Source organism: Pongo pygmaeus, chromosome 19 (assembly GCF_028885625.2).
Source record: "Pongo pygmaeus isolate AG05252 chromosome 19, NHGRI_mPonPyg2-v2.0_pri, whole genome shotgun sequence".
Classification (NCBI taxonomy): Eukaryota; Metazoa; Chordata; class Mammalia; order Primates; family Hominidae; genus Pongo; species Pongo pygmaeus.
The window spans coordinates 10,266,826-10,289,408 of NC_072392.2; the positions used below are offsets into that span (position 1 = coordinate 10,266,826).

General features: G+C 47.0%; 1 protein-coding gene across 1 annotated transcript in view; it reads right to left on the bottom strand.

The window, feature by feature from the left end:
• The window catches only part of MYH13 (myosin heavy chain 13), a 71,992-nt gene that overhangs the window by 5,706 nt on the left and 43,703 nt on the right, over nucleotides 1-22,583 (bottom strand). The window contains exons 22-36 of the mRNA XM_054459132.2: nucleotides 20,809-21,064; nucleotides 17,309-17,551; nucleotides 14,852-15,028; nucleotides 13,670-13,815; nucleotides 13,475-13,565; nucleotides 12,096-12,485; nucleotides 9,214-9,340; nucleotides 9,007-9,125; nucleotides 6,469-6,665; nucleotides 5,886-6,069; nucleotides 5,223-5,388; nucleotides 4,417-4,541; nucleotides 2,849-3,157; nucleotides 2,560-2,763; nucleotides 297-422 (exon numbers count right to left, since the gene is read on the bottom strand). Coding sequence (XP_054315107.2) covers nucleotides 297-422; nucleotides 2,560-2,763; nucleotides 2,849-3,157; nucleotides 4,417-4,541; nucleotides 5,223-5,388; nucleotides 5,886-6,069; nucleotides 6,469-6,665; nucleotides 9,007-9,125; nucleotides 9,214-9,340; nucleotides 12,096-12,485; nucleotides 13,475-13,565; nucleotides 13,670-13,815; nucleotides 14,852-15,028; nucleotides 17,309-17,551; nucleotides 20,809-21,064 — 2,860 coding nt within the window. The remainder of the gene's footprint in view (nucleotides 1-296; nucleotides 423-2,559; nucleotides 2,764-2,848; nucleotides 3,158-4,416; nucleotides 4,542-5,222; nucleotides 5,389-5,885; nucleotides 6,070-6,468; nucleotides 6,666-9,006; nucleotides 9,126-9,213; nucleotides 9,341-12,095; nucleotides 12,486-13,474; nucleotides 13,566-13,669; nucleotides 13,816-14,851; nucleotides 15,029-17,308; nucleotides 17,552-20,808; nucleotides 21,065-22,583) is intronic.

Here is a 22,583-nt window from a genome sequence, read left to right on the forward strand (position 1 = left end):
CAGGACACATCAGAGGCCCTGTCCGCCCATCCCTACCCAGAGTTTGCAGAAAAGGCGAAGGCTGGGATCATGGTGCTGAGCCTCCCCTGTCTGACTGGGGCCAGTCATTGCTGATTCCCCACAGCCTCCCCTCCCACTTTGCTGCTGCTGAGACTGTACCTCATTACATCTGTCTGGGAAGCCACCACTAACCGATTGTTGTCATGAGAGATGAAACGTACTTGCCATGCCCTGGCTCAGAGGCCCCCCTTTCTCAGTTCCAAACCCCATCTCTGAAAAGGAAGAACAGAGCTCACATCCGTGACGGCCTTCTTGGCCTTCTCCTCTGCGTTCCTGGACTCCTGGATTGAGTTCTCCACCTCTGCCTGGCACTGAGCTATGTCAGCCTCCAGTTTTTTCTTGGTATTTATCAGGCTCGTGTTCTACAAGAAGAATTAGATATCAGGGGTGTGGGTTCTATTGGGGCGCTTAAAAAAATTGGAAGGGAGAGGGTTGGCTGGGGAAGGAAGTAAATCGTGATCCTGTTCCATTTCTTATTTTTCCCGTGGGTGACCTGCTGGGTACAGTGCTGTACATTCTTTCTTTATTCTTAACTGAACAGAAAGTCCTGAAACAGACCCAAGGATTGTACATCAAAGAATTGAGTAAATGATAAAAGTAGAATTTCAAATATTTGAGGATGGATAGATTATTCAGTAAAAAGTGCTGGAACAAGGAAATGATGATAGACATACCATATAAAATGAAAAATAATTCAAATAATCAAAATATGCCATAAATAGAATTGTAAGGGTGATGACAAACTGGAAAACATTTGCAATGTATATTACAGAAGAAAATATTCCCTTTCTTAACATATAAATAAGGCAAATCAATCAAAAGGGCAAAAACTACAAATGGGTAAAACATACTAGAAGAAATTCAAATGGCCAACAAATGTGATAAAATGTTCCACCTCATTAGCAATAAAAAAAATACTAAAAACTCAGTGAGGTATGTTTCAGCAATAAAATTGGTGAAGATTTTTAAAATAAGAGCTAGAATATTTGAGAATTTATAGAAGAGAACTCTCACACATTTCCCCAGTGGAAATAAAACTTGGGACAACCTTGTTAAAGAACAATTTATAATACATTACAAATATCTTTGCTGTTTGGACCCTGAAATTTCATTTTTAGAAATTTATTTACTTCTAGAAATATTAAGATTATAGTAATCATGGAAGTATATGAAAATTTAGTTATGAGGAAGTTCATCAAAACAGTCTTTCTAAAAGTAAAGTTTTTATTGAGAACAATCTAAAATAACCACAGAGGACTGATTAAATGAAAGTACCATAATATACAAGTAGAATAGCCTACTTTTCTGTCATTAAAAATCATATAGAAGACTAAAGATGTCGAGGCTGGGCACAGTGGCTCATGCCTGTAATCCCAGCACTTTGGGAGGCTGAGGCGGGCGGATCACCTGAAGTCAGGAGATCGAGACAATCCTGGCCAACATGGTGAAACCCCATCTCTACAAAAATACAAAAATTAGCTGGGTGTGGTGACGTGCACCTGTAATCCCAGCTACTCAGGAGGCTGAGGCAGGAGTATCGCTTGAACCCAGGAGGCAGAGATTGCAGTGAACTGAGATCGCACCACTGCACTCCAGCCTGGTGACAGGACGAGACTCTGTCTCAAAAAAAAAAAAAAGATGTCAAAATATGTTCATGATTGTTAAATCCAAAAAAGAGGTTGCAAAAGATTGCTCATATTTTTACTATATATATATGTATTTATTTTTAATTAAAACTTTTTTTTTTTTTTTTGGAGAGGCCCACGCTGATCTCAAACTCCTGAGATCAAACAATCCCAAAGTCCTGGGATTAGAGGCAAAAATATAATATTTATATAATTCACAATGGGCCTAAGAATCAGAGACCCCAGTATGTTAATAATATGCTTGACTTTTTTCTTCCATGTATTTGCTTGTTTTTTCTATTTTTTTAAACAAAGGAGTTTAAAAAACTTTTATAAAAATAATTATTTTGTGTTTGTTGTTGTTGTTGTTGTTTGTTTTTTTGGCAGGGTCTCCCTCTGTTGCCCAGGCTGGAGTGCAGTGGCATGATCATAGTTCATTGCAGCCTCAACTCCTGGGCTAAAGCGAACCTCCCATCTTGGCCTCCCAAAGTGCTGGGATTATAGTTGTGGCGCTGAGCCGGGTCAAAAATAATTATTTTGAAATAAAATCTTAATATTCTAAGGTTTCCACTTAAATAGTACTTCCAGGTGCCTTACGTAATAATTAATCCTTCCTTGCTCTGATTTCCCCACAACGTGCAAGATGTTTAATGTTTGGATGAGAGAAAGCTCAGAAATCTGTCAATCAAGAGTCAGTTATTCCAAGAAGCAAGCTTAAAGAAAATTGGTCTTGGCCACTAGTCTGGGAGAAACCGGGTGCTCCTTCCCACGGCGTGAACCCTGAGCGGAGGGATAGCGGAAGCAGCTGCAGGGTGCAGGGGGGCGCTATCTGCCCCAGGGTGGACCTTCAGCGGAGGAGTGAGGGCCGACGCACCTGGGAGTGCAGGAGCTGCACGCGGTAGCTGGCGTCCAGCAGCTCCTGCTCTGACAGCCTGCGGGTCCGCTCCGTCTGCTCCAGGGCCACCTTCATTTCCTCCAGCTCCTCCAGCAGGAGGCCATTCCTGCGCTCCACGATGGCCAGCTGCTCCTTGAGGTCCTCATTGCTCCTCAGGGCGTCGTCCAGGTGCAGCTGGGAGTCCTGCAGGGGAGACCCAGAGTGAGGCCAGAGCCGCCTGGCAGGCTGGGGGCCCGTCCAGGTACGCAGAGGCGGCCACCGTGCTCACCTTGAGCTGGCCCTGGACCGTGCGCAGGTGCTTCTGGGTCTCTGCCATCTGGCGGTTGGAGTGGCCCAGCTGAATCTCCATCTCATTGAGATCTCCCTCCATCTTCTTCTTTAGCCTCAGGGCGTCGTTCCGGCTGCGGATTTCAGCATCCAGCAAGCTCTGCAGAGCCTCTGCTGCCCGCTGGCTGTTTCTTTTTAGCTGCTCGATTTCTTCATCCTTCTCAATGACCTTGCGGTCTAGCTCGGATTTCACCTGGCTCAGCTCTAGCTGCACGCGCAAGATCTTGCTCTCCTCGTGTTCCAAGGAACCCTGACGAAAGCAAAGGAGTGATTGAGAGTGCCGTGGACAGCCACCTTCCTGAATGGGTATTTTCATCCCCATACGATCAAATGGGTATTGGTTTTTTTAAAAAAATTAAATTAAATTTTTTTTTTGGTAGACACGGTCTGTCTATGTTGCCCAGGCTGGTCCTGAACTCCTGGGCTCAAGTGATCCTCCCTCCTTGGCCTCCTAAAGTGTTGGGATTACAGGTGTGAGCCATGGTGCCCAGCCCAAATAGGGTTTTTTTTTTTTTTGGACAGAGTCTCACTCTGTTGTCCAGGCTGGAGTGCAGTGGCACAATCTTGGCTCACTGCAACCTCCACCCCCTGGGTTCAAGCAATTCTCCTGCCTCAGCCTCCCGAATAGTTGGGATTACAGGTGCCCACCCCTGTGCCTGGCTAATTTTTGTATTTTTGGTAAAGACAGGGTTTCACCATGTTGCCTAGGCTGGTCTCGAACTCCTGACCTTCCAGGTGATCTGCCTGCCTCGGCCTCCCAAAGTACTAGAATTACAGTTGTGAGCCACCATGCCCGGCTGCAAATAGGTATTCTTATACCCATTTTATAGATGAAGAGAACAATATTCAGAGAGGTCTGAGTATTTGGCTTGCTCCCAAATATCCCTAATAGTGATGAAACTGGGACTAAAACTTTGCATCGCTCATGAACAAATTATCTTATGACTTGAGATAGAGTATCTTTCTTAATTAGTGAAAATTTTATTGAGGGTGTCTATTTTAATAGTGACCATAAATCAGGAGTCAACCTATTCTCTAAAATGACAGGGCAACTGCTCTCCTGTTATCCTGTGTCGGTTCGTATTTCCCTAGAAACCACCAGTCATCCTGGCCACCACCGATTACTGCATCAGGAGACTCTGGGTGTGTTTTGATTATACAGGATTCTTGATAGCCAAAGATGATTGTCTGTGCCTCTATGTTAAACATAACTGAGAGATTCTGCACTGCTCTCAGGATGTTAGGTGATTGATTTTCTGCTTCCTGAGAGGAAGACATTGAAGAACATAATGAACACATTTATTTATTTTCAAAGGGGAACTGTACCAGAGGACACCTAGGAGATAAAGTAGCAGCCCGTGGATGTTTCAGCCCCTGGGATGGCTGAATATTACTCCCAGTGGAGACTCAGGGCCTCCTGGCAGGAAGGGCCCCATGGGATGGTGAAGGGCAGCCTCTTGCAGTTCCCTGTCCTCCTGAATTTCCGAATGTCATATCCCAGACACTTACCTCCACTTCTTCTAAGGCGACCTGCAGATCTGACTTTTCCTGCTCCACTAGCTTCTTGGTCTTTTCCGCTTCCTGAAGATTCTTGCCAGCTTCTGCAATCTGCTCAGTTAAGTCGGAAATCTCTTCTGCAAAGGACAGGCTTGATTTAGGCTGTTTCAACAGGCTCCAGTTTATAGTATCGGCATTTGCTAGGCAATTCAGGGATGGGCTATTCATTCATGACATTTATACAGGAGAGAATACAGGGCAGCCGTTCAATGAGGTGTTGGCAAGACAGGGATGTGTTGCCTCACCTGCACTAGGCAGACAGGAACCACAAGTAAAGAATAGAAACTTAAAACTTCAAAAGTACCATATACAAAATGGTCATAGAGCAGACCAGAGAAAACAACTGTGGGGAAAACGCATAGAATCATAGTCTGCAGAACCAGAAGGCGCTTTGGAAAGTGTTGGGTGTGGTCTTCTGATTTTGTAGATCAGAAGTCTGAGGTCCTAAGGGATTCAGTGGCATGCGCAAAATACAAAGGCACTTAGAGACCGAATCACTGAAGGGTCTTCTCTAACGGAGCAGTGGGCTCAGCAACCCACTGTGCCTTCAGTTCTCAAAAATGAGACTTAGCTGCTGCCGTGCCTTACATTAAAAAGGTTTGGGCCTTGGGGCAAACTGAGTCAATGTGAGGCATGATGGGTGAGGATTGTGTGGGGCAGTGGGAAGGAGGCATCTGGAGATGGCTGTGGCCAAATGGGGAAGGGCTTGGCAGGAGGAGAGGGGGACATAGCACACACCGGTGGTGGAGAGAGCTCACCTTGCAGATTTTTGTTCTCTCGCCTCAGTGTCTCTAACTGGTCCACCACCTCCTCATAGGCATTCCTCATCTTGAAGAGTTCAGTGCTGAGTGACCTGGACTCCTTCTGAGCAGCTTCCAACTCAGCCTGGCTTTCGTCCAGCTTTTGCTTCCACTCTGCAAGGACCTGGGAGATGACAAAGGGACATGGGAGAAGCAGAAAGCAGGGGTGACTCAGAAGAGTTCATGCAAACAAGGGCTGTCAGTAACACCAACGTTTTGCCCTTCCATCCTTAGCGACTAAAGAAAGAGGAGGAGCACTGTTCTAGATCAGGCACCCCAAACTGTGATATTCCTGCAGACCCTCTGCTGCATTCTCACAAACATTACAATCTCAATGAAACGGAATTAGCTTTCACTAAAAATAAAGTTGCCTTTGGAGGGACTGTCACAGTAGTCAAGAAGACACCTTAAGTCCCCCAAACTGGGAAATGATGCTCCAACTGGGGGCCTTCTAGGATGTGCAGGTATCTCACACATCTAAGTGTGAAACTGTTGTTTTCACCACTGCCACTGCAAAACATTTGTCCCTTTTCCAAATTCAGGTATTTTCATGTAAATAGCATTTCCCCAACTTGAATTATCCTCATGCCATCTTCACAAAGAAAGCGGCTGGGGACGGACCTTGTCGAAGTTCCTCTGCTTCTTGTCCAGGGTGGCACAGGCGGTGTGGGAGCGCTCCAGATCCCGCATCAGATCATCCACCTCTCCCTGCAGCCTCTGCTTGGTTTTCTCCAAGGATGCGCACTTGGAGTTCGCCGTCTCCGTGTTCTCCTCTGCTTCCTGCAGCCTCTGGGCCAGTTTTTTCCTAGGAAAACCAGATTTTTTTCCCCCTTGGCAAAGGTGGAATATTTCAGAAGGTAACTGTCAGATGGGAAGAGAAATGAATAGCATGGAAGGGACTGGTGTTTGATGAGACCAAGACCTAGGATTTGGTGAGTGGAGAGGATCCAAGTGTCACCGAGAGATTCTCAAAATGCTTGGTGGCAAAGCAGGTCCCTAAGGAGCACCCCCAGGGAGCTAGGTGGAATGGACAGTTCCTGAGAAGGACAGGGAGACCCCCAGAGGGTGGGGGGTACAATCTGAATGTTTCAGAAACCACAAAGGCATGGGCAGGAAAGAGAGAATCTCTCAAGATGTGAAGACTCCTGGTCCCTTGGCTTGTGTTCTCAGACCCCCTCTGCTATTGCCACCCTGGAGCCCCTACTTGGCCTCCTCCAGCTCCTCTGTGCGCTGGATGGCGTCCGTCTCGTATTTGGTCCTCCACTGGGCAACCTCAGTGTTGGCCTTGGACAGCGCCCTCTGCAGCTCGGCCTTGGCTTCCTGCTCCTCCTCATACTGTTCCCGCAGCAGGTCACTGTCGTGGCGGGAGGACTGCAGGGCGTGCGCCAGGGCGTTCTTGGCCTGGGAATGACAGCGGTGACAAATTGCAAAAACATTTGACCCTTTTCCAAGTTGAGGTATTTTCATTTAAATCGCTTTCCCCCAACTTGAATTATCCCTATGCTGTCTTCACCAATTTTGCCCTATCAGCATATCACCTGGTTTATTTAATTTTTTTCAAGTGGACTCCTTAATTATATTTAAATATATTTAACAAAAGAGTAAACTGTCGCAGGACAGTAAGTGGAAAACCATTGACATTTGCCATAAACAGAAGGTAACCATAAGTGCAATGGAAATAAAGCAATGTTATCATGTTCTAGCTAGGTACTGTTGCCTGCTGGGACTCCATGCCTGGGGTCTACCCTTTATTTCTTAATAGGGTAAATAAGCAAATGCTAAGGAAGTATGGTTCACACTGAGGCCTTTTCCTTGATATAATCAGATGGATTGGAACAATTAAAAAGGGAATAATTTTCTCACTACTTGATGCAATGGTATGGAATGCTGTGACCAGGAGAAGCCTGAAAGCATCTTTTGATGTCACCAGTAGGCTATGTCCCTACACTGGGGATTGCTGATGTGAGCTTCGCTGTTTCCACGGCCTGACTTCCTCCTCCTAGGCAGAGAAGACATGCCTAGAGGCCTCCGTCCCTCAATCCCTCCCATGTGGAGGGATGTAAGGGCAACAGTTTAGCTCCGACTATAATGGCCACAAGACGCCCTCTGGTGCCACCATCAAAGAGAGAGTTCTGTCAGCCCACTTCAGTAATTTGTACATTTTCATCTTTTTAAAAATGCAATAGACCAGGTGTGGTGGCTCATGCCTGTAATCCCAACAGTTTGGGAGGCCGAGACGGGCGGATCACCTGAGGTCGGGAGTTTGAGACCAGCCTGGTCAACATGGAGAAACTCTGTCACTACTAAAAATACAAAATTAACCGGGCATGGTGGCACATGCCTGTAATCCCAGCTACTTGGGAGGCTGAGGCAGGAGAATCGCTTGAACCCAGGAGGCAGAGGTTGCGGTGAGCCAAGATCGTGCCATTGCACTCCAGCCTGGGCAACAAGAGTGAAACTCCGTCTCGAAAAAAAAAAAAGGCAATAAATGACAAACTTTGCCTAAGAAGGAAAACTCAGCTGTTGCCATATCCTGGCCAAAGGACAGCCCGCTCCTGCAGTGGCCGTTCTCAGTACTCGTTCAGGCTTGGGTTCTCACCACTTCCCCCTTCCCCTCATCTACCAAAGATCTTTACTATACAACAGAAAGATGGGAGACAAATATGGCGCTTGTCCTTTTTCAGAAGAAAAAGGTGGAGCTTGGGAAAATTCCAAAAGATTGCCCTATAAGTCTTAGCCAGTGTGCAACAACCTTGGAATTCCATTCATGCAGTTTTTTGGACTCTTGGTCCCCTATTCTGATACTTGAATAGGAATTGGCAGCACCAAGCACCTGCTGTGTGCACTCTTCTACTGGGCACAGTAGGTACAGTGGGGACAAACTATTCTTGCCCTCCATGAGTTTATAGATCTGTCGGGAGACATGTATTATAAACACAATATCTAGACATTGAAATCAAGAAGATGATGATGTTCATGTTTATGCAACAGTCTCAAGGGTGCTCCCAAAACCATGGAGCCTTCTTGGAGGAGGGGAGCTTAAAATCAGATGGTATAGGAGGTGACACACCAGGAATAATGAAGAAGAAAGAGGAAGGGGGATTTCGGTGGCCGGGATGAATTGCTGGGCAGAATGGTCAAGTGTGTGCAGTGATGCGGAGGAGGTGCCCTGGCTGGAAAGGGGAGTTTCTCAGACCACCCTGTGGGGGACAGAGGAGCCCAGGGGATGGACCACCATGGGTATGGTTTTCTATCTCTGAAGAAGGAGATCCAATGCCAAGGCCCTCTAACCTTAAAGGACAGGTTCCCACCATGCTTCAAGGCAGACAGGAGAAGCAACAGGTTTCTTTCTTTCTTTTCTTTAATGGAGTCTCGCTCTGTCTTCCAGGCTGGAGTGCAGTGACGTGATCTCGGCTCACTGCAACCTCCGTCCCCCGGGTTCAAGGAATTCTCTGCCTCAGCCTCCCGAGTAGCTGGGATTATGGGCAGCTGCCAGTACACCCAGCTAATTTTTTTTGTATTTTTAGTAGAGACGGGCTTTCACCATCTTGGCCAGGCTGGTCTTGAACTCCTGACCTCATGATCCACCTGCCTTGGCCTCCCAAAGTGCTGGGATTACAGGCGTGAGTAACCGCACCCAACCGCAGCAGATTTCTTGATGTAGCACTGCTCCGACCAGCTTCACGGGTGAAGTGGTCATATGGCCTGGCTTCTCAGGTTCAATCTGACTCTATATGTTTACCTTGGTTTCTTCTTCCATTTGCCTCTTAAGCTCTTCCAGCTGCTGGGTGAGGGCCTGCTTGCTTTTGGTCAGCTGTGAAATCAGAGACTCCTTCTCTTCCACCTGGTGACTCAGCTCCCCTGCCAAACAGATGTGGCCCCCACGTCAGTGTTACCGACCACCCTCTCCTATGGCCCGGCTGGACCCCAGAGCCCTGCCCATTCTCACCATTTTGGGTCTGCAGTCTTGCTTTCTGCATGTTCAGATCATGGATCAACTGTGTCTGTTGCTCGTCCTTGGCTTTGATTTCACTAAATTGATCTTCTACCGTCCGGCACGTTCTTTCTATGTTACTCTTTAACAAACAGAAAGTCAACATGAATGGGAAGAAATGGATTCCTAGTGCCCAGCATTGAACTGAACAGTGTGATCGTTTAGTTTCTTGTCAGGTAAAATAAAAATGAAAGTACAGAACAAAAAAAGGTTAGTTTCAAAAAAATCATAATCGGCCAGGCGCCATGGCTCATGCCTATAATCTCAGCACTTTGGGAGGCCGAGGCGGGTAGATCACCTGAGGTCAGCAGTTTGAGACCAGCCTGACCAACATGGTGAAACCCCATCTCTACTAAAAATAGAAAAATTAGCCGGGTGTGGTGGCACATGCCTGTAATCCCAGCTACTCAGGAGGCTGAGGCAGGAGAATTGCTTGAACCTGGGAGGCGGAGGTTGCAGCGAGTCGAGATCACGCCATTGCACTCCAGCCTCGGCGGCAAGAGCGAAACTCTGTCTCAAAAAAACAAACAAACAAAAAACGTAATCATTTCAGATTTGTGAATGCAGCTCAATCACCAATCGCTTGGAACATCAGGTAGATAAGTATTTAATGATTTGTAAACAACCCTTTGAGAAGATGTCACTTTTAAGTGGATCTTTGGGATCCTCTTGTAATATAAGCGATTCGTGAATAACTGCAAGCAATACAAGCCTGTGAATATTTGCAAGCAATATATTCAGATGACAGTGTTAAGCATTTCATTCAGTAACACAGAAGGTTCCCCATGGTGCAGGCAGTATGAAGGGATTCACCTCCCTGGCTTCCAGTTGGCCTGTATTTTTGTGAAGTTTGTTCAAAACCCTTGTGTGTGTTGACCTTTCTCTCCTCCTGCTGCTGCATAAAATAGAAAATAAAATGTATAGAGCATATGTTTTTCTTTAGAATGGGAAGTATGAGATGGCAGTGGAGGAAGCAGGTATACTAATTCCAAGGGACTCCTGGAGGAGCTTAGGATCTCTTTGAGAAGATGACATGTAAACATGAAGGAATCAAAGCAGGGAGAGTTGAAACGCGATGGCATCTTGCAAGGAGAACCATCAAAGGGGACAACTGAAAAAGCGTTAAGAGACATGAAGTGCTGCTTCCCCTGGATGTTAAAGTTGAGAACAGAGAGCAGCACATGGCAATTCTGGAGACAGGGAGGCTGGAGTGGGGGCTGTTTGTAGGTACAGTGCGTGGGGGATGCTGGAGGCCCTTCCTACCCAGCTACCCCTGCAGGCTGGCCTGGCTTGCCGAGAGAGAGGTGTGGGAGGGGAACATATACAGAACCAAGTTCTTAGAGGAAGAAAGAAAACCAAGGGAAAAAGGGCAAACACATGGGAAAGCAGGAAAGAAAGAGAAAAGGAGTCATCAGCCGGAGCCAGAGGCTGCAGTCGCGGAGTCAAGAAGCAATCTAGGAGGTACAGGGCTGTGTGGACGCAGACCCTAAACACTGGCAGCAGGGGGCGCTGGAGAGACCACTCTAGTTCTCTGATCCACATCTCCCTTCCTTTTCTGGACAGATGCCCTGACCTGGGAAACCCTCGGTGAGAGGCCCACAGCCCCACTTCTAGGGTCACCACTGCTTCTTCCAGCCCAGCCAAACAGCTCCTAGTACAGCTCAGAGCACCCTGCAAGGAGGGCAGGTGTTAAATCGAGGAGCACACATGCTCCACGAGGAGTTCTTTGCTTTGAGGCCGTGCACAGAGGTGGGTTCACTATGAAGCTTGTGAAATAAGCTTCAGGACCTGCATTTGCATGAGCCACAGAGAGTCTGGGAGCTGCAGAAGGTTCGAGGGAAGAGGAGCCATCACAAGCAGAATATTCTAGAAGGCATTTCTGGCAAATGGCCCAAAGAGGCCTCAGGAGAAAAGAACTTGAGTCTTCAGGGTAACCTGCGACTTTTTTGTCTCATTATAAATATTAACTTTCATGCTTAATTTTCATATGTTTGTGTACTTTTTTCTTAAAGAGCCCCAATCGGCCAGGCACAGTGGCTCATGCCTATAATCCTAGCACTTTGGGAGGCCGAGGCGGGTGGATCACCTGAGGCCAGGAGTTCAAGGCCAGCCTGGCCAACATGGTGAAACCCCATCTCTACCAAAAATACAAAAATTCGCCGGGCCTGGTGGCGTGTGCCGCTACTTGGGAGGCTAAGGCAGGAGAATCGCTCGAACCTGGGAGGTAGAGGTTGCAGTGAGCTGAGATGGCGCCACTGCAATCCATTCTGGGGAACAAGAGCGAAACAGTGGTGCCAGATCATCCAATTGTGCTTGAATCAAGTGATCTTGATGCTTTGGTCTGAAAGTTTGTGTCCCCCCAAAATTCATAATTTCTAGTCCAGTGGTGTTGGGGGGTGGGTCTTTTGGGAGGTGATAAGGTCATGGGGGTGGAGCACTTATGAATGGGATTAGTGTTCTTAGAGGCCCGAGAGAAGCTGTTCACCCCTTCTACCACATGAGGATGCAATGAGAAGGCACCATCTGTGAGGAACAGGCCTTCAACAGACACCGAATTTGCTGGCACTTTGATCTTGGACTTCCCAGCCTCCAAAATTGTGAGCGATAAATTTCTGTTGTTTATAAATTACCCAGTCTAAAATATTTTGTTACAGAAGCACAAATGGATAAGACAAAGGACGTGAGTGAATTTGAGGAACTGGAAACAGGCAGAAATAGGGAAGAGGGTTTCAGTGTAGAGCATGCAGTGGTTTGGAGGCATCAAATTACACGTGCCCAGGGGCAGGTGGCCATCAAATGCCTTGCATTTTCCGAGAGCAGAAGGGCCAGTCAGGTACCTTTGACTTGGAGAGAGCCTCGATGTTGCTGGCCATGTCGTCGATCTCCATCTTCAGCTCGCTCTTCTCCTTCTCCAGCTTCTGCTTCACCCGCTGCAGGTTGTCAATCTGCTCCCCAAGCTCGGCCACACTATCTGCGTGCTTCTTCCTCAGGGTGGCCGCCGTGGCTTCGTGCTGCAGAGTGGCCTCCTCCAGGTCCCTGCGCATTTTCTGGAACTCAGCCTCCCGCTTCTTGTTCATCTCAATCTGGGCTGAAGTGGCCCCACTGGCTTCTTCCAGCCTCTCGCTGATCTCCTCCAGTTCCCCGGCCAGATCTGAGCGCTGCTTCTCAATCTTGGCTCTGAGTGTGTGTTCTGCTTCAGTTTCCTCCTCCAGCTCTTCTATGCGGGCCTGAAAGGATTACTCTATCAGGAATGTTATTGTGGAGGAGGGGGCAGCCCCCGTTGAGAGGGGCTGGGTGTCGAGGAATTGCGGGTAGGCAGCACGAGGCGGGTGGGTCATTTGAGGTCAGGAGTTTGAAACCAGCCTGGCCAACATGGTGAAACTCCGCCTCTACTAAAAATACAAAAATTAGCCGGGTGTGGTGGCGGGCGCCTGTAGTCCCAGCTACTCGGGAGGCTGAGGCAGGAGAATAGCTTAAACCTGGGAGGTGGAGGTTGCAGTGAGCAGCTGAGATTGGGCCACTGTGCTCCAGCCTGGGTGACAGAGCAAGACTCGGTCTCAAAAAAAAAAAAAAAAAAAAAAAGAATACATTATAACATTAAATTGGTGAAAAAACTTGGAACTTGGAAACAACCTAAGTGTCCATGGATAAGAGAAGGCACAAACTGATTGTGATGGAGACTTGTTCTAGAAGTCTATGGAGCGGGTAGACACCAATCTATGTCTATCATGGATAGCTCTGCAGATCATGTTGCCAAAAGAAAGAAGCAAGTTGCAGAGTGATACTCTCAGTGTGATATGCTAAGAATATAAAGAAACAAGAACCTTTTCTGCATGTGCACTATATATTTTTTTGGGGTCTTAAATGTGTACAAAAACACATAGCAAAAGAGGCAGGAAGATGCACATCCCACTGAAACTGGCAATTAATTCTCAGAAGACGGGGAGGGCACTGGGCTTAGGGATGGTGATCAAAGCACCCTTATCAATAATATTTAGCTTTACTGGGCCTATTTTGAGCCTTTGCAAGGAAGTATGTTTATGGTTACTTAGAACATTAAAATATTATTTTCAAAAACTAAAGGAAATGACAGGACATCTTCTCTAGCTTTAGCAAGAGGAAGGAAAGAAGCAGCTAAAGAAACAAGGGGGAAGGAGTGAGGAAGGGCGCTCTTGCAAAGGGATTGTCATGATTGGGAAGGTTTTGATGCTTTTACCTGCAGTTCTTTAATCTTCTTTTGAAACTGCAAACTGTGGACTTGTTCGTCATCTATTTTGGCTTGTAACTGACTGAGTTCAAACTCCTTCCTGCAAATAGATTAAAAAAAAAAGAACATGAAATACAAGCCTCTTGGAGGGGGTGAAATTTGGCATTTAGGCTGAGACACAGAGGTCGTAAAAGAAATATCTACTTTTTCAATTTCTCTTCTATTTGCTGCTTGTCATTTTCTAGATCCATAATGGATTCCTGGGACATTTTCAGATCTCCTTCCAGCTTCCTCTTCGCCCTTTCCAGGTCCGCCCGCAGTTTCTTCTCCTGCTCTAAGGAACCCTCAAGCTGAGAAGACACACAGGTAGAAAATTAAGCCCCTGCTGGGGAAATGTTTGCCCCTTTTATCTGGTGCAACCATACACGTGGCCTGGGGCTTCCTGGGGCTCCTGTAGGGTGCTGGCTGCAAGCCTCTGGCCCCAGGAGGAAGCAAGTCTTGCCCCTACCTCCCCTCTCTTCTGTCTTCCAGAAAAGGCTACCCAGGGTGGGGCTGGATCCCTCAGGGGCCTCCTGGTGCCTCTCTCAGCTGATTCCCACTTGGCCTGGCCCAGACTATGTTCCCTGTAGGGGTATGGTACCCATGGGTACACACTCTTGCACAGACAATACAAATGGGGGCTTCTGTGGACAGCACTGTGAAGGTCTGTGCTGCACACCGTCACGCCCTCCCTGCTAACATGCGACCACGGGAGGCAAGGAATTCGTGTGTGTGTATGTGTGTGCACACACACACATGCACACATAGGAACAGGAAACAGGGGTGTAGAGGAGGAGCACACCTACCCTGGGCTCAGAAACGTTAAAAGTTATCTAGAAAATCTCTAGCCACAATAATGAGTAAAACCTGAAAACTTCAAACGTGGCTCTTACATCAAGAACAATAATGTCATGTGACGGGGGCGGAAATAGTAATTTTCATGGCCACAAGCGGAACTCATCTTTAGTAACGTTACAACAGGATTGGAGGTTTTGGAACCCAAAGGACCTACAAGTGGATGCTAATAATAATGATGATGGTGATGATAGCAGTAGTAGCAGCTATGTTTTACTGAACACTTTCTGTGTGCTGAGCTTTCTGTGAAAACCCTCTGAGATGGAGCTATTTACATCGCCATTTCACAAAGCACAAACTGAGGCTTTGCAAGGGTAAGCAGCTTGCTCAGTATCCCAGACTCCTTCAGGGTCAGGGTGGGGCTGAGATCTGAATTTAGGGATGCTGATTCCAGAGTCTGACCTCTCAAGCCCTGTGTCCTAGTTAGACCGTCTCTTGTCTGTGCTTCCACAAGTGATAAATGCTAAAAGCATAGTAGTAAAATATCCTCACATCATCTGTTTGCTGTTCAAGCTTGGCATTTATTTTGATTAGACCATTGACTTTATCTTCTTCCACCTGAAGATCATCCAGTGTTTGCTGATGGGCCTCCTGTAGAGATTTCTTTTCTTTGGTCAATTTGGAAATGTTTTCTTCAAGTGCTGTCATTTCTTCGGAAAGATTCTTTACCTGAGACAATATCAACACCGATTTAATATGGAAACGATTAAGCCAGAAGCTTCCATCAACAAAAGCTATTGCTTCTTTGCTCATTTTTCCTCTTTCCCTTTTCTTTTTGGCTACTACTTTTTTACCTCCTGGAATTGACAGACTGTCAGTTCTTCATCTTCCTTAATGGCCTATCATGGTGCCTCAAATTCTCCCATTAGGATTATTCATTTAAGGAGGGCATTATATTTTACAAGGAAGGGCACTTTTAAAATGCAAATGTGCTACCTCTGAAGGGTAACACATCAATCTATATTCGCTCATAATACGTCTGTGGAAATGTGTTTGTTAGGTTGGCTGAACAGGGTTTAGAATGAGGCAGGAAGGGGAGGAGAGGCGTGAGGTGCTATGCAAGAAAATTCACACCAGGCGCGGTGGATCATGCCTGTAATCCCAGCACTTTGGGAGGCCGAGGCGGACGGATCATGAGGTCAGGAGATCGAGACCATCCTGGCTAACATGGTGAAACCTCGTCTCTACGAAAAATGCAAAAAAAAAAAAAAATTAGCCAGGCATGATGGTGGGCACCTGTACTCCCAGCTACTCAGGAGGCTGAGACAGGAGAATCGCTTGAAATCAGGAGGCAGAGGTTGCAGTGAGCGGAGATTGCACCATTGCACTCCAGCCTGGCGACAGAGCGAGACTCCGTCTCAAAAATAAAGACAGAAAGAAAGAACGGAAATTCAGAACGGGAGTGCTGTGTTATCGGGAAGCAGGAGGAGGGCACCCAACACGGAACTTGAAGGAAGTAAGTGAAACCTTTTTCCGCATCCAACAGGCTTCCAGATCAGAAGTTGCTAACTCCTAATCTATGGGCTGAATCTGGCCGTATTTTCTTTAGTCCACATAGCAGTTTACAATGTTATCATTTACAATGTTACAGTTTTTTGTTTGTTTTCTGAGACAGAGTCTCACTCTGTCACCCAGGCTGGAGTGCAGTGGCGCAGTCTCAGCTCACTGCAAGCTCCGCCTCCCGGGTTCACGCCATTCTCCTGTCTCAGCCTCCTGAGTAGCTGGGACTACAGGCGTCCACCACCACGCCCGGCTAATTTTTTGTATTTTTAGTAGAGACGGGGTTTCATCGTGTTAGCCAGGATGGTCTCGATCTCCTGACCTCGTGATCTGCCCACCTTGGCCTCCCAAAGTGCTGGGATTACAGGCATGAGCCACCGCACCTGGCCCTATATTTCATTTTCTTACATTTTTCCACCATTTAGCAGTAGGTATTTAATATTTGGTGTGCACACCCCATCGCTCCTAATGGCTACGTAGTGTTCCCTGCTGTGTATCTACTACATTTTAGTTCTCCGTTTTCCCCGTGGTGGACCCTGGCACTGCCTCCAGCTGTCTCCCGCAAGCAATGCCATTACAAACACCCTAGGACATGTCGCCTTGTGGACAGGTGGAAGAATTCCTTGATCTATACACCCAGGAGCAGATTTGCTGGGTCGTAGGGTATCTGGATTCTTAATTTGACTAAGTAATTCCAAATAACTTTCCCAAAGGCTGCATCAGTCTCTGTCCTGCCGGTACCCGCTCCTCTCAGTCAGTCCTTGGTATTATCCAGTCTTCTGCCTCCTTCACTATCTGCCTGACCCCTGTAGGCCTTCTTGTTTGCAATCCCTGTGCTTGACGCTATGGGAAATGAAGAAGAATATGAAACGGTCCTTCCTCTCAAAGAAATGCTAGAAGTCTGTGATACAGCCAGGGAGGGTTGAGAAGAGCCTATGGAGCTGGGCCCAGTGGCTCACACTTGTAATCCAAGCACTTTGAGAGGCTGAGGTGGGTGGATCACCTGAGGTTAGGAGTTCCAGACCAGCTTGGCCAACATGGTGAAACCCAGTCTCTACTAAAAATACAAAAAATTAGCTGGGCATGGTGGTGCATGCCTGTGATCCCAGCTACTCGGGAGGCTGAGGCAGGAGAATTGCTTGAACCTGGGAGGCGGAGGTTGCAGTGAGCTGAGATGGTACCACTGTAGCGAGATCTGCCTGGGCGACAGAGCAAGACTCCGTCTCACAAAAAAAAAAAAAAAAAAAAAAGAAGAAGAAGAGTCTATAGGATAGAAAAGACAGCAGAGGACAGAACTTGTTGGGACTTAACTATCCTTCACCTTGACTCCAGCATCCCGTTTCTGGGCAATGTTATATTGACTGGACTCCTACGCCACTCTTTCTCCTCCTTACAGAGAGAGAGTGAAGCCTGGTTAAGACACTGTGGGAGTCCCTGGGGTTTGTGCACCTTGTTCTCTGTGGCATGCTTCTCTTTTTCAACTTTCGTCAAGGTCAGCTCCAGGTCATCAATGTCTCTCTTGAGAGAGGAGCATTTATCTTCCAGATTCCTCTTCTTGGCAACCAGTTCAGAATTCATCTCCTCTTCCTCTTCCAATCTCTCAGTCAGCTCCTTGACTTTTGCTTCCAGTAGGATCTTGCTTTTGATGAGTCCTTCACACCGTTCCTCAGCGTCCATCAGATTTTCTGTTTCCTGAAAGAACCAGTTCATTTTATGTTTTGATTGGCCTCTTTGAAAATGCTACAAAGAAAGGGTATCACCCTCTAAAAGCCTATTATCTACACCTAAGCCAAGAAATGGGTCATGCACACACATGCACACACACGTGTACATAAACTTAGATATCACCCATAAACACATTTTTTCTTTTTAGATGGAGTTTCGCTCTGTGGCCCAGGCTGGAGTGCAGTGGCGCGATCTTGGCTCACTGCAAGCTCCGCCTCCCAGGTTCCAGCGATTCCCTGCCTCAGCCTCCCGAGTTGCTGGGATTACAGGCGTGTGCTACCATGCCTGGCTAATCTTTGTATTTTTTGTAGAGATGGGATTTCACCATGTTGGCCAGGCTGGTCTCAAACTCCTGACCTCAGGTGATCCTTCCGCTTCGGCCTCCCAAAGTGCTGGGATTACAGGCATGAGTCACTGCACCTGGCCTGTATACATGGTTTTTTTTTTTTTTTTAACTAGCAAGGACATTGCTTATAGAAATTCACATATAATAATTTGTTCATTTATTTATTTAGAGACAAGGGCTTGCTCTGTTGCCCAAGCTAAAGTGCAGTGGTGTGAGTATAGCCCACTGACTGCATCCTCACACTCCTGTGCTCAAGTGATCCTCCCACCTCAGCCTCCCAAGTAGCTGGAACTACAAGGTATGTGCCACCATGACCGGCTTCTTTTTTTGTGTGTGTACAGGTGGGGCCTCCATGTGTTGCCCAGGCGTGTCTCAAACTTTTAGCCTCAAGTGATCCTCCTGCCTCAGCCTCCCAAAGTGGTGGGACTACAAGTGTGAGCCAACATGCCTGGCCTCACTTATAATAATTTCAAACAGAGGAGTTCGTGAAATTACAAGTTCACTTTAAAGAATGAATTCTCTAGAAATTTGCCACATTTGAACAGCTGGTCATCTCACTCTTCCTGCTACCACCAGTTGGAAAATGACTCATCTACTCTATGTTATCTCAAGCTGACAAAATAGTTTCAAAACATTACTATCTTTTAACTTTCATTAAATTTGTTTTTAAATGTATACATTTATTTATTTTCTAGAGATAAGCTCTCACTATGTTGCCCAGGCTGGTCTCGAGCTTCTGAGCTCAAGTGATCCTCCTGCCTTGGCTTCTGAAAGTGTTGGGATTATAGGCCTGAGCCACCAGGCCTGGTCCTTTCAACGGAAAAGTTCTGCCTATGTCTCCTTAGCTGTGTCTCCTCGAACCACAGAACAGAAAATTAAAAACACCCAAGAATTTGTGATTGAATACATATGTCCCAGAAGATGCTGCAGTGAGTCTCTTGGACAGACCAAGATCAGCTACTTCTGTTCTAAATTGGGCTGTATCTTCCCATATAAGAGTATTTATTTATTTATTTATTTATTTATTTATTTATTGAGACGGAGTCTCACTCTGTTGCCAGGCTGGAGTGCAGTAGAGCAATCTCGGCTCACTGCAACCTCCACCTCCTGGGTTCAAGTGATTCTCCTGCCTCAGCCTCCTGAGTAGCTGGGACTACAGGTGCCCACCACCACGCCCAGCTAATTTTTGTATTTTTAGAAGAGAGGGGGTTTCACCATGTAGGCCAGGATGGTCTCGATCTCTTGACCTCATGATCCACCCGCCTCGGCCTCCCAAAGTGCTGGGATTACAGGCGTGAGCCACGCCCGGCCCATATAAGAGTATTTTAAGACACACACTGCAGGGTAATGCACGGGAGGAGACTGGCAAGCATGCGTGCTAACGTTTACTGAACATCTATAAACATGAGCTGTGTGCCAGGCATTTTACAGGCATTAACCACTCTGATTCTTCAACAGCTGGATGAGGTGAGTACTCTGACTATGCCCATTTTACAGACGAGACAACGGAAGCACAAAGAGGATATGTAGCTCGTCCAAGGTCACGCAGCTATCAGGTGGAGCATCTGGGATAGAAACCCAGTTATCTTGTTCCAAGAACTGTTCTTTTGTCTGCTGTACCTGGGAAAGTGCTCCTATTAACTCACTATAGTGATTGGGAAAGTGAAAAGGGGAGTGGAAAATGCTCTGTATAAAAACAAAAGGTAAAAGTATTTGGGGATTTATTAAAAAGGGAAAATTATAAATGCCTTCACTCTGTGAAAGAGACAATTATATTGCCCCATTTCTTTTCTTTTTCTTTCTTTCTTCTTTTTTTTTTTTTTTTGAGATGGAGTCTTGCTCTGTTGCCAGGCTGGAGTGCAGTGGCACGATCTCGGCTCACTGCAACCTCCACCTCCTGGGTTCAAGCGATTCTCCTGCCTCAGCCTCCTGAGTAGCTGGCACTACCGGCGTGTGCCACCATACCTGGCTAATTTTTTTTTTTTTTGTATTTTTAGTAGAGACGGAGTTTCACCGTGTTAGCCAAGATGGTCTTAATCTCCTGACCTTGTGATCTGCCCGCCTTGGTCTCCCACAGTGCTGGGATTACAGGCATGAGCCACCGCGTCCAGCCTATACTGCCCCATTTCTTCAATAAAACTATATATCTTTAAAGCACTTTTTTTTTTTTTTTTGAGATCAGGGTCTCACTGTGTTGCCCAGGCTGGAGTGCAGTGGCATGTTCTCAGCTCACTGCAACCTCGACTACCTGGGCTCAGGTGATCCTCCCACCTCAGCCTTCTGAGTATCTTGGACTAGAGACATGCACCACCGTGCCTGCTAGTTTTTAAAATTTTTTTTATAGAGATGGGGTTTTGCCATGATACCCAGGCTGGTCTTGAACTCCTGGGCGCAAGCGATCCTCCCACCTCGGCCTCCCAAAGTGTTGGGCTTACAGGCATGAGCCACTGCGCCCGGCCTAAAGCACTTTTTACATATTATTGTAAATAATATATAGAAAATTACTCTTGCTACTTTGAATTGGGTTATTTAATTTTGATTATTTTTATTTTTATTGATTTTTAAAAGCTGTGGTGCATATTCATGTGACACATATATATCCCTCATGCCCACAGCAAAATATATCTAACTCTACGATGAGGGGAGAAATCAGGGAGAGCACAAATTCTCTTTGCAGACATAATTTCCGGCAGTCACTGCTTTGCTAAGCCCGGGACCAGGCATCCTTTTACGAGCAAGGTGGTGCTGCAATACTCCGCGTGACCACTGGGTGGCACCACTGTCTCTCGAATAGACACCTGATGGCGCCCTCAATGTTCCTCCCCCTTTTCTGTCCTCCAGAGTCTGTGTTTTGCGTTCTCAAGTAGAAGGTACTTACAGACTGGACCTGCAATTGGAGGTCATTCTTCTCCTGCAGGAGGGAGACCATTTTCTCCTCCAGCTCCTTCCGGCGAGCCTCGGATCGGGCCAGTTCTTCCTTGGTCCTCTCAAAGTCTTCCTTCATGGTGGCCATCTCCTTCTCGGCCTCTGCACTCTTCAGCAGGGGCTTGATTTTGAAGAACAGGTTCATCCAGGGCCAGTGCTTGACGTTCATAAAAGAGCGGATGTTGTACTGGATGCAGAAGATGGAGTCCCTGTACACCAATTAGTACTCACATTAATAAATCCAACAAGGTCTGGTCTCTGTACCCCCAACCTGTCCCCGACGGACACCATCCTCCACCCTTCTCGGTTAGGTGGGAAGGAGGTGCAGCCAAGCTTGGCAGATCCTCTGGATCCAGAGTAGGTCTGCAAATGAGGGGCAGAGGAAACGGAGGCACGTGCACAGGTTGGAAGGTAGGAGAGGGCGTGGGGCCACCTGCGTGCTCCTGGTCACCTGGCTGCCCTTTCCACCACTCTACTGCGAGTGCCCGCCTGAGGGCGTCGGTGACCTCCTAATGCTCAATGCAAGGAATAGCTTTCATTCCTATTTTATTGGGTCTTTCTCCCATGTTTGATGTATTAATCAGCTCTTAACTTTTGAAACTTTCTCTGCCTTAGATTCCATCAACATTTTTCCTGTTTCATTGTATTTTGCCATATGGGGGTCCCTCTTCTTGCTGAAGAAACCCAGGACTTGTCCTTGGTCATTTCCCAGTCTCTTGCCCTGGTAGAGTTGATCTGTCTTCCCAATTTCTTTCTTTTCTATTCTTTTTTTTTTTTTTTTGATACCTTTTTTTTTTTGAGATGGAGTCTTGCTCTGTTACCCAAGCTAGAGTGCAATGGTGCAGTATCGGCTCACTGCAACCTCTGCCTCCTGGGTTCAAGCAATTCTTCTGCCTCAGCCTCCCAAGTAGCTGGGATTACAGGTGTGCACCACCATGCCTGGCTAATTTTTATATTTTTAGTAGAGATGGGGTTTCACCATGTTGGCCAGGCCGGTCTCAAACGTCTGGCTTCAGGTGATCCGCCTGCCTCGCCCTCCCAAAGTGCTGGGATTACAAGCGTGAGCCACCACAACCAGCCTGTATTCCTAATTTCTACTGCTGTTTTCATCCCAGCGTCACCCACATGATCTCCTCCCCTTCACCCTCCACAGCCTTATATTTACATAGCTTAAGGATTCCTGAACACTGGCTTCTCTTTCCCTTCTTGAGATTCTTTTCATCTCCGTGCTGGCTTCCATTTGCTTCACCAAGCTCGATGCCTGGGAGTGATTCCTGACGCATACGTGATGGCGGTTCATTATGGCTCTGACAGTCAGAGCCACACGGGATCAGGGAACCAGGGAGAACAGGCTCCCTCCCACACTCCTCTCTCCCTCCAATCCCTGCAGGTGACTAGTCATCAATGCTGCTATTCCTTCTCTTGAATTATCGAAGGAAAAAGACTTAAACATTCCTTTAATCCATGCCCTCCTCTCTCACCCATCAACCATGTCCTACTTCAGGTCCTTGTCATCCCTTGTTTGGACTTCTACCACACTGTAGCCTTGCCCCGTCATAGCCTTTGTGTTCACTCTCCTAGCTGCCAGAGTGACGCAATCCTACCCCTTGTCTCTGCACACACCTTCTACAGCTCTCCATCAATGACAGGGTCCAGCCTGGGTTTCTGAATGTGACATATGGGGACCTCCACTACCTGCCTCTTGTTCTGTATTCCAATGACAGCCAC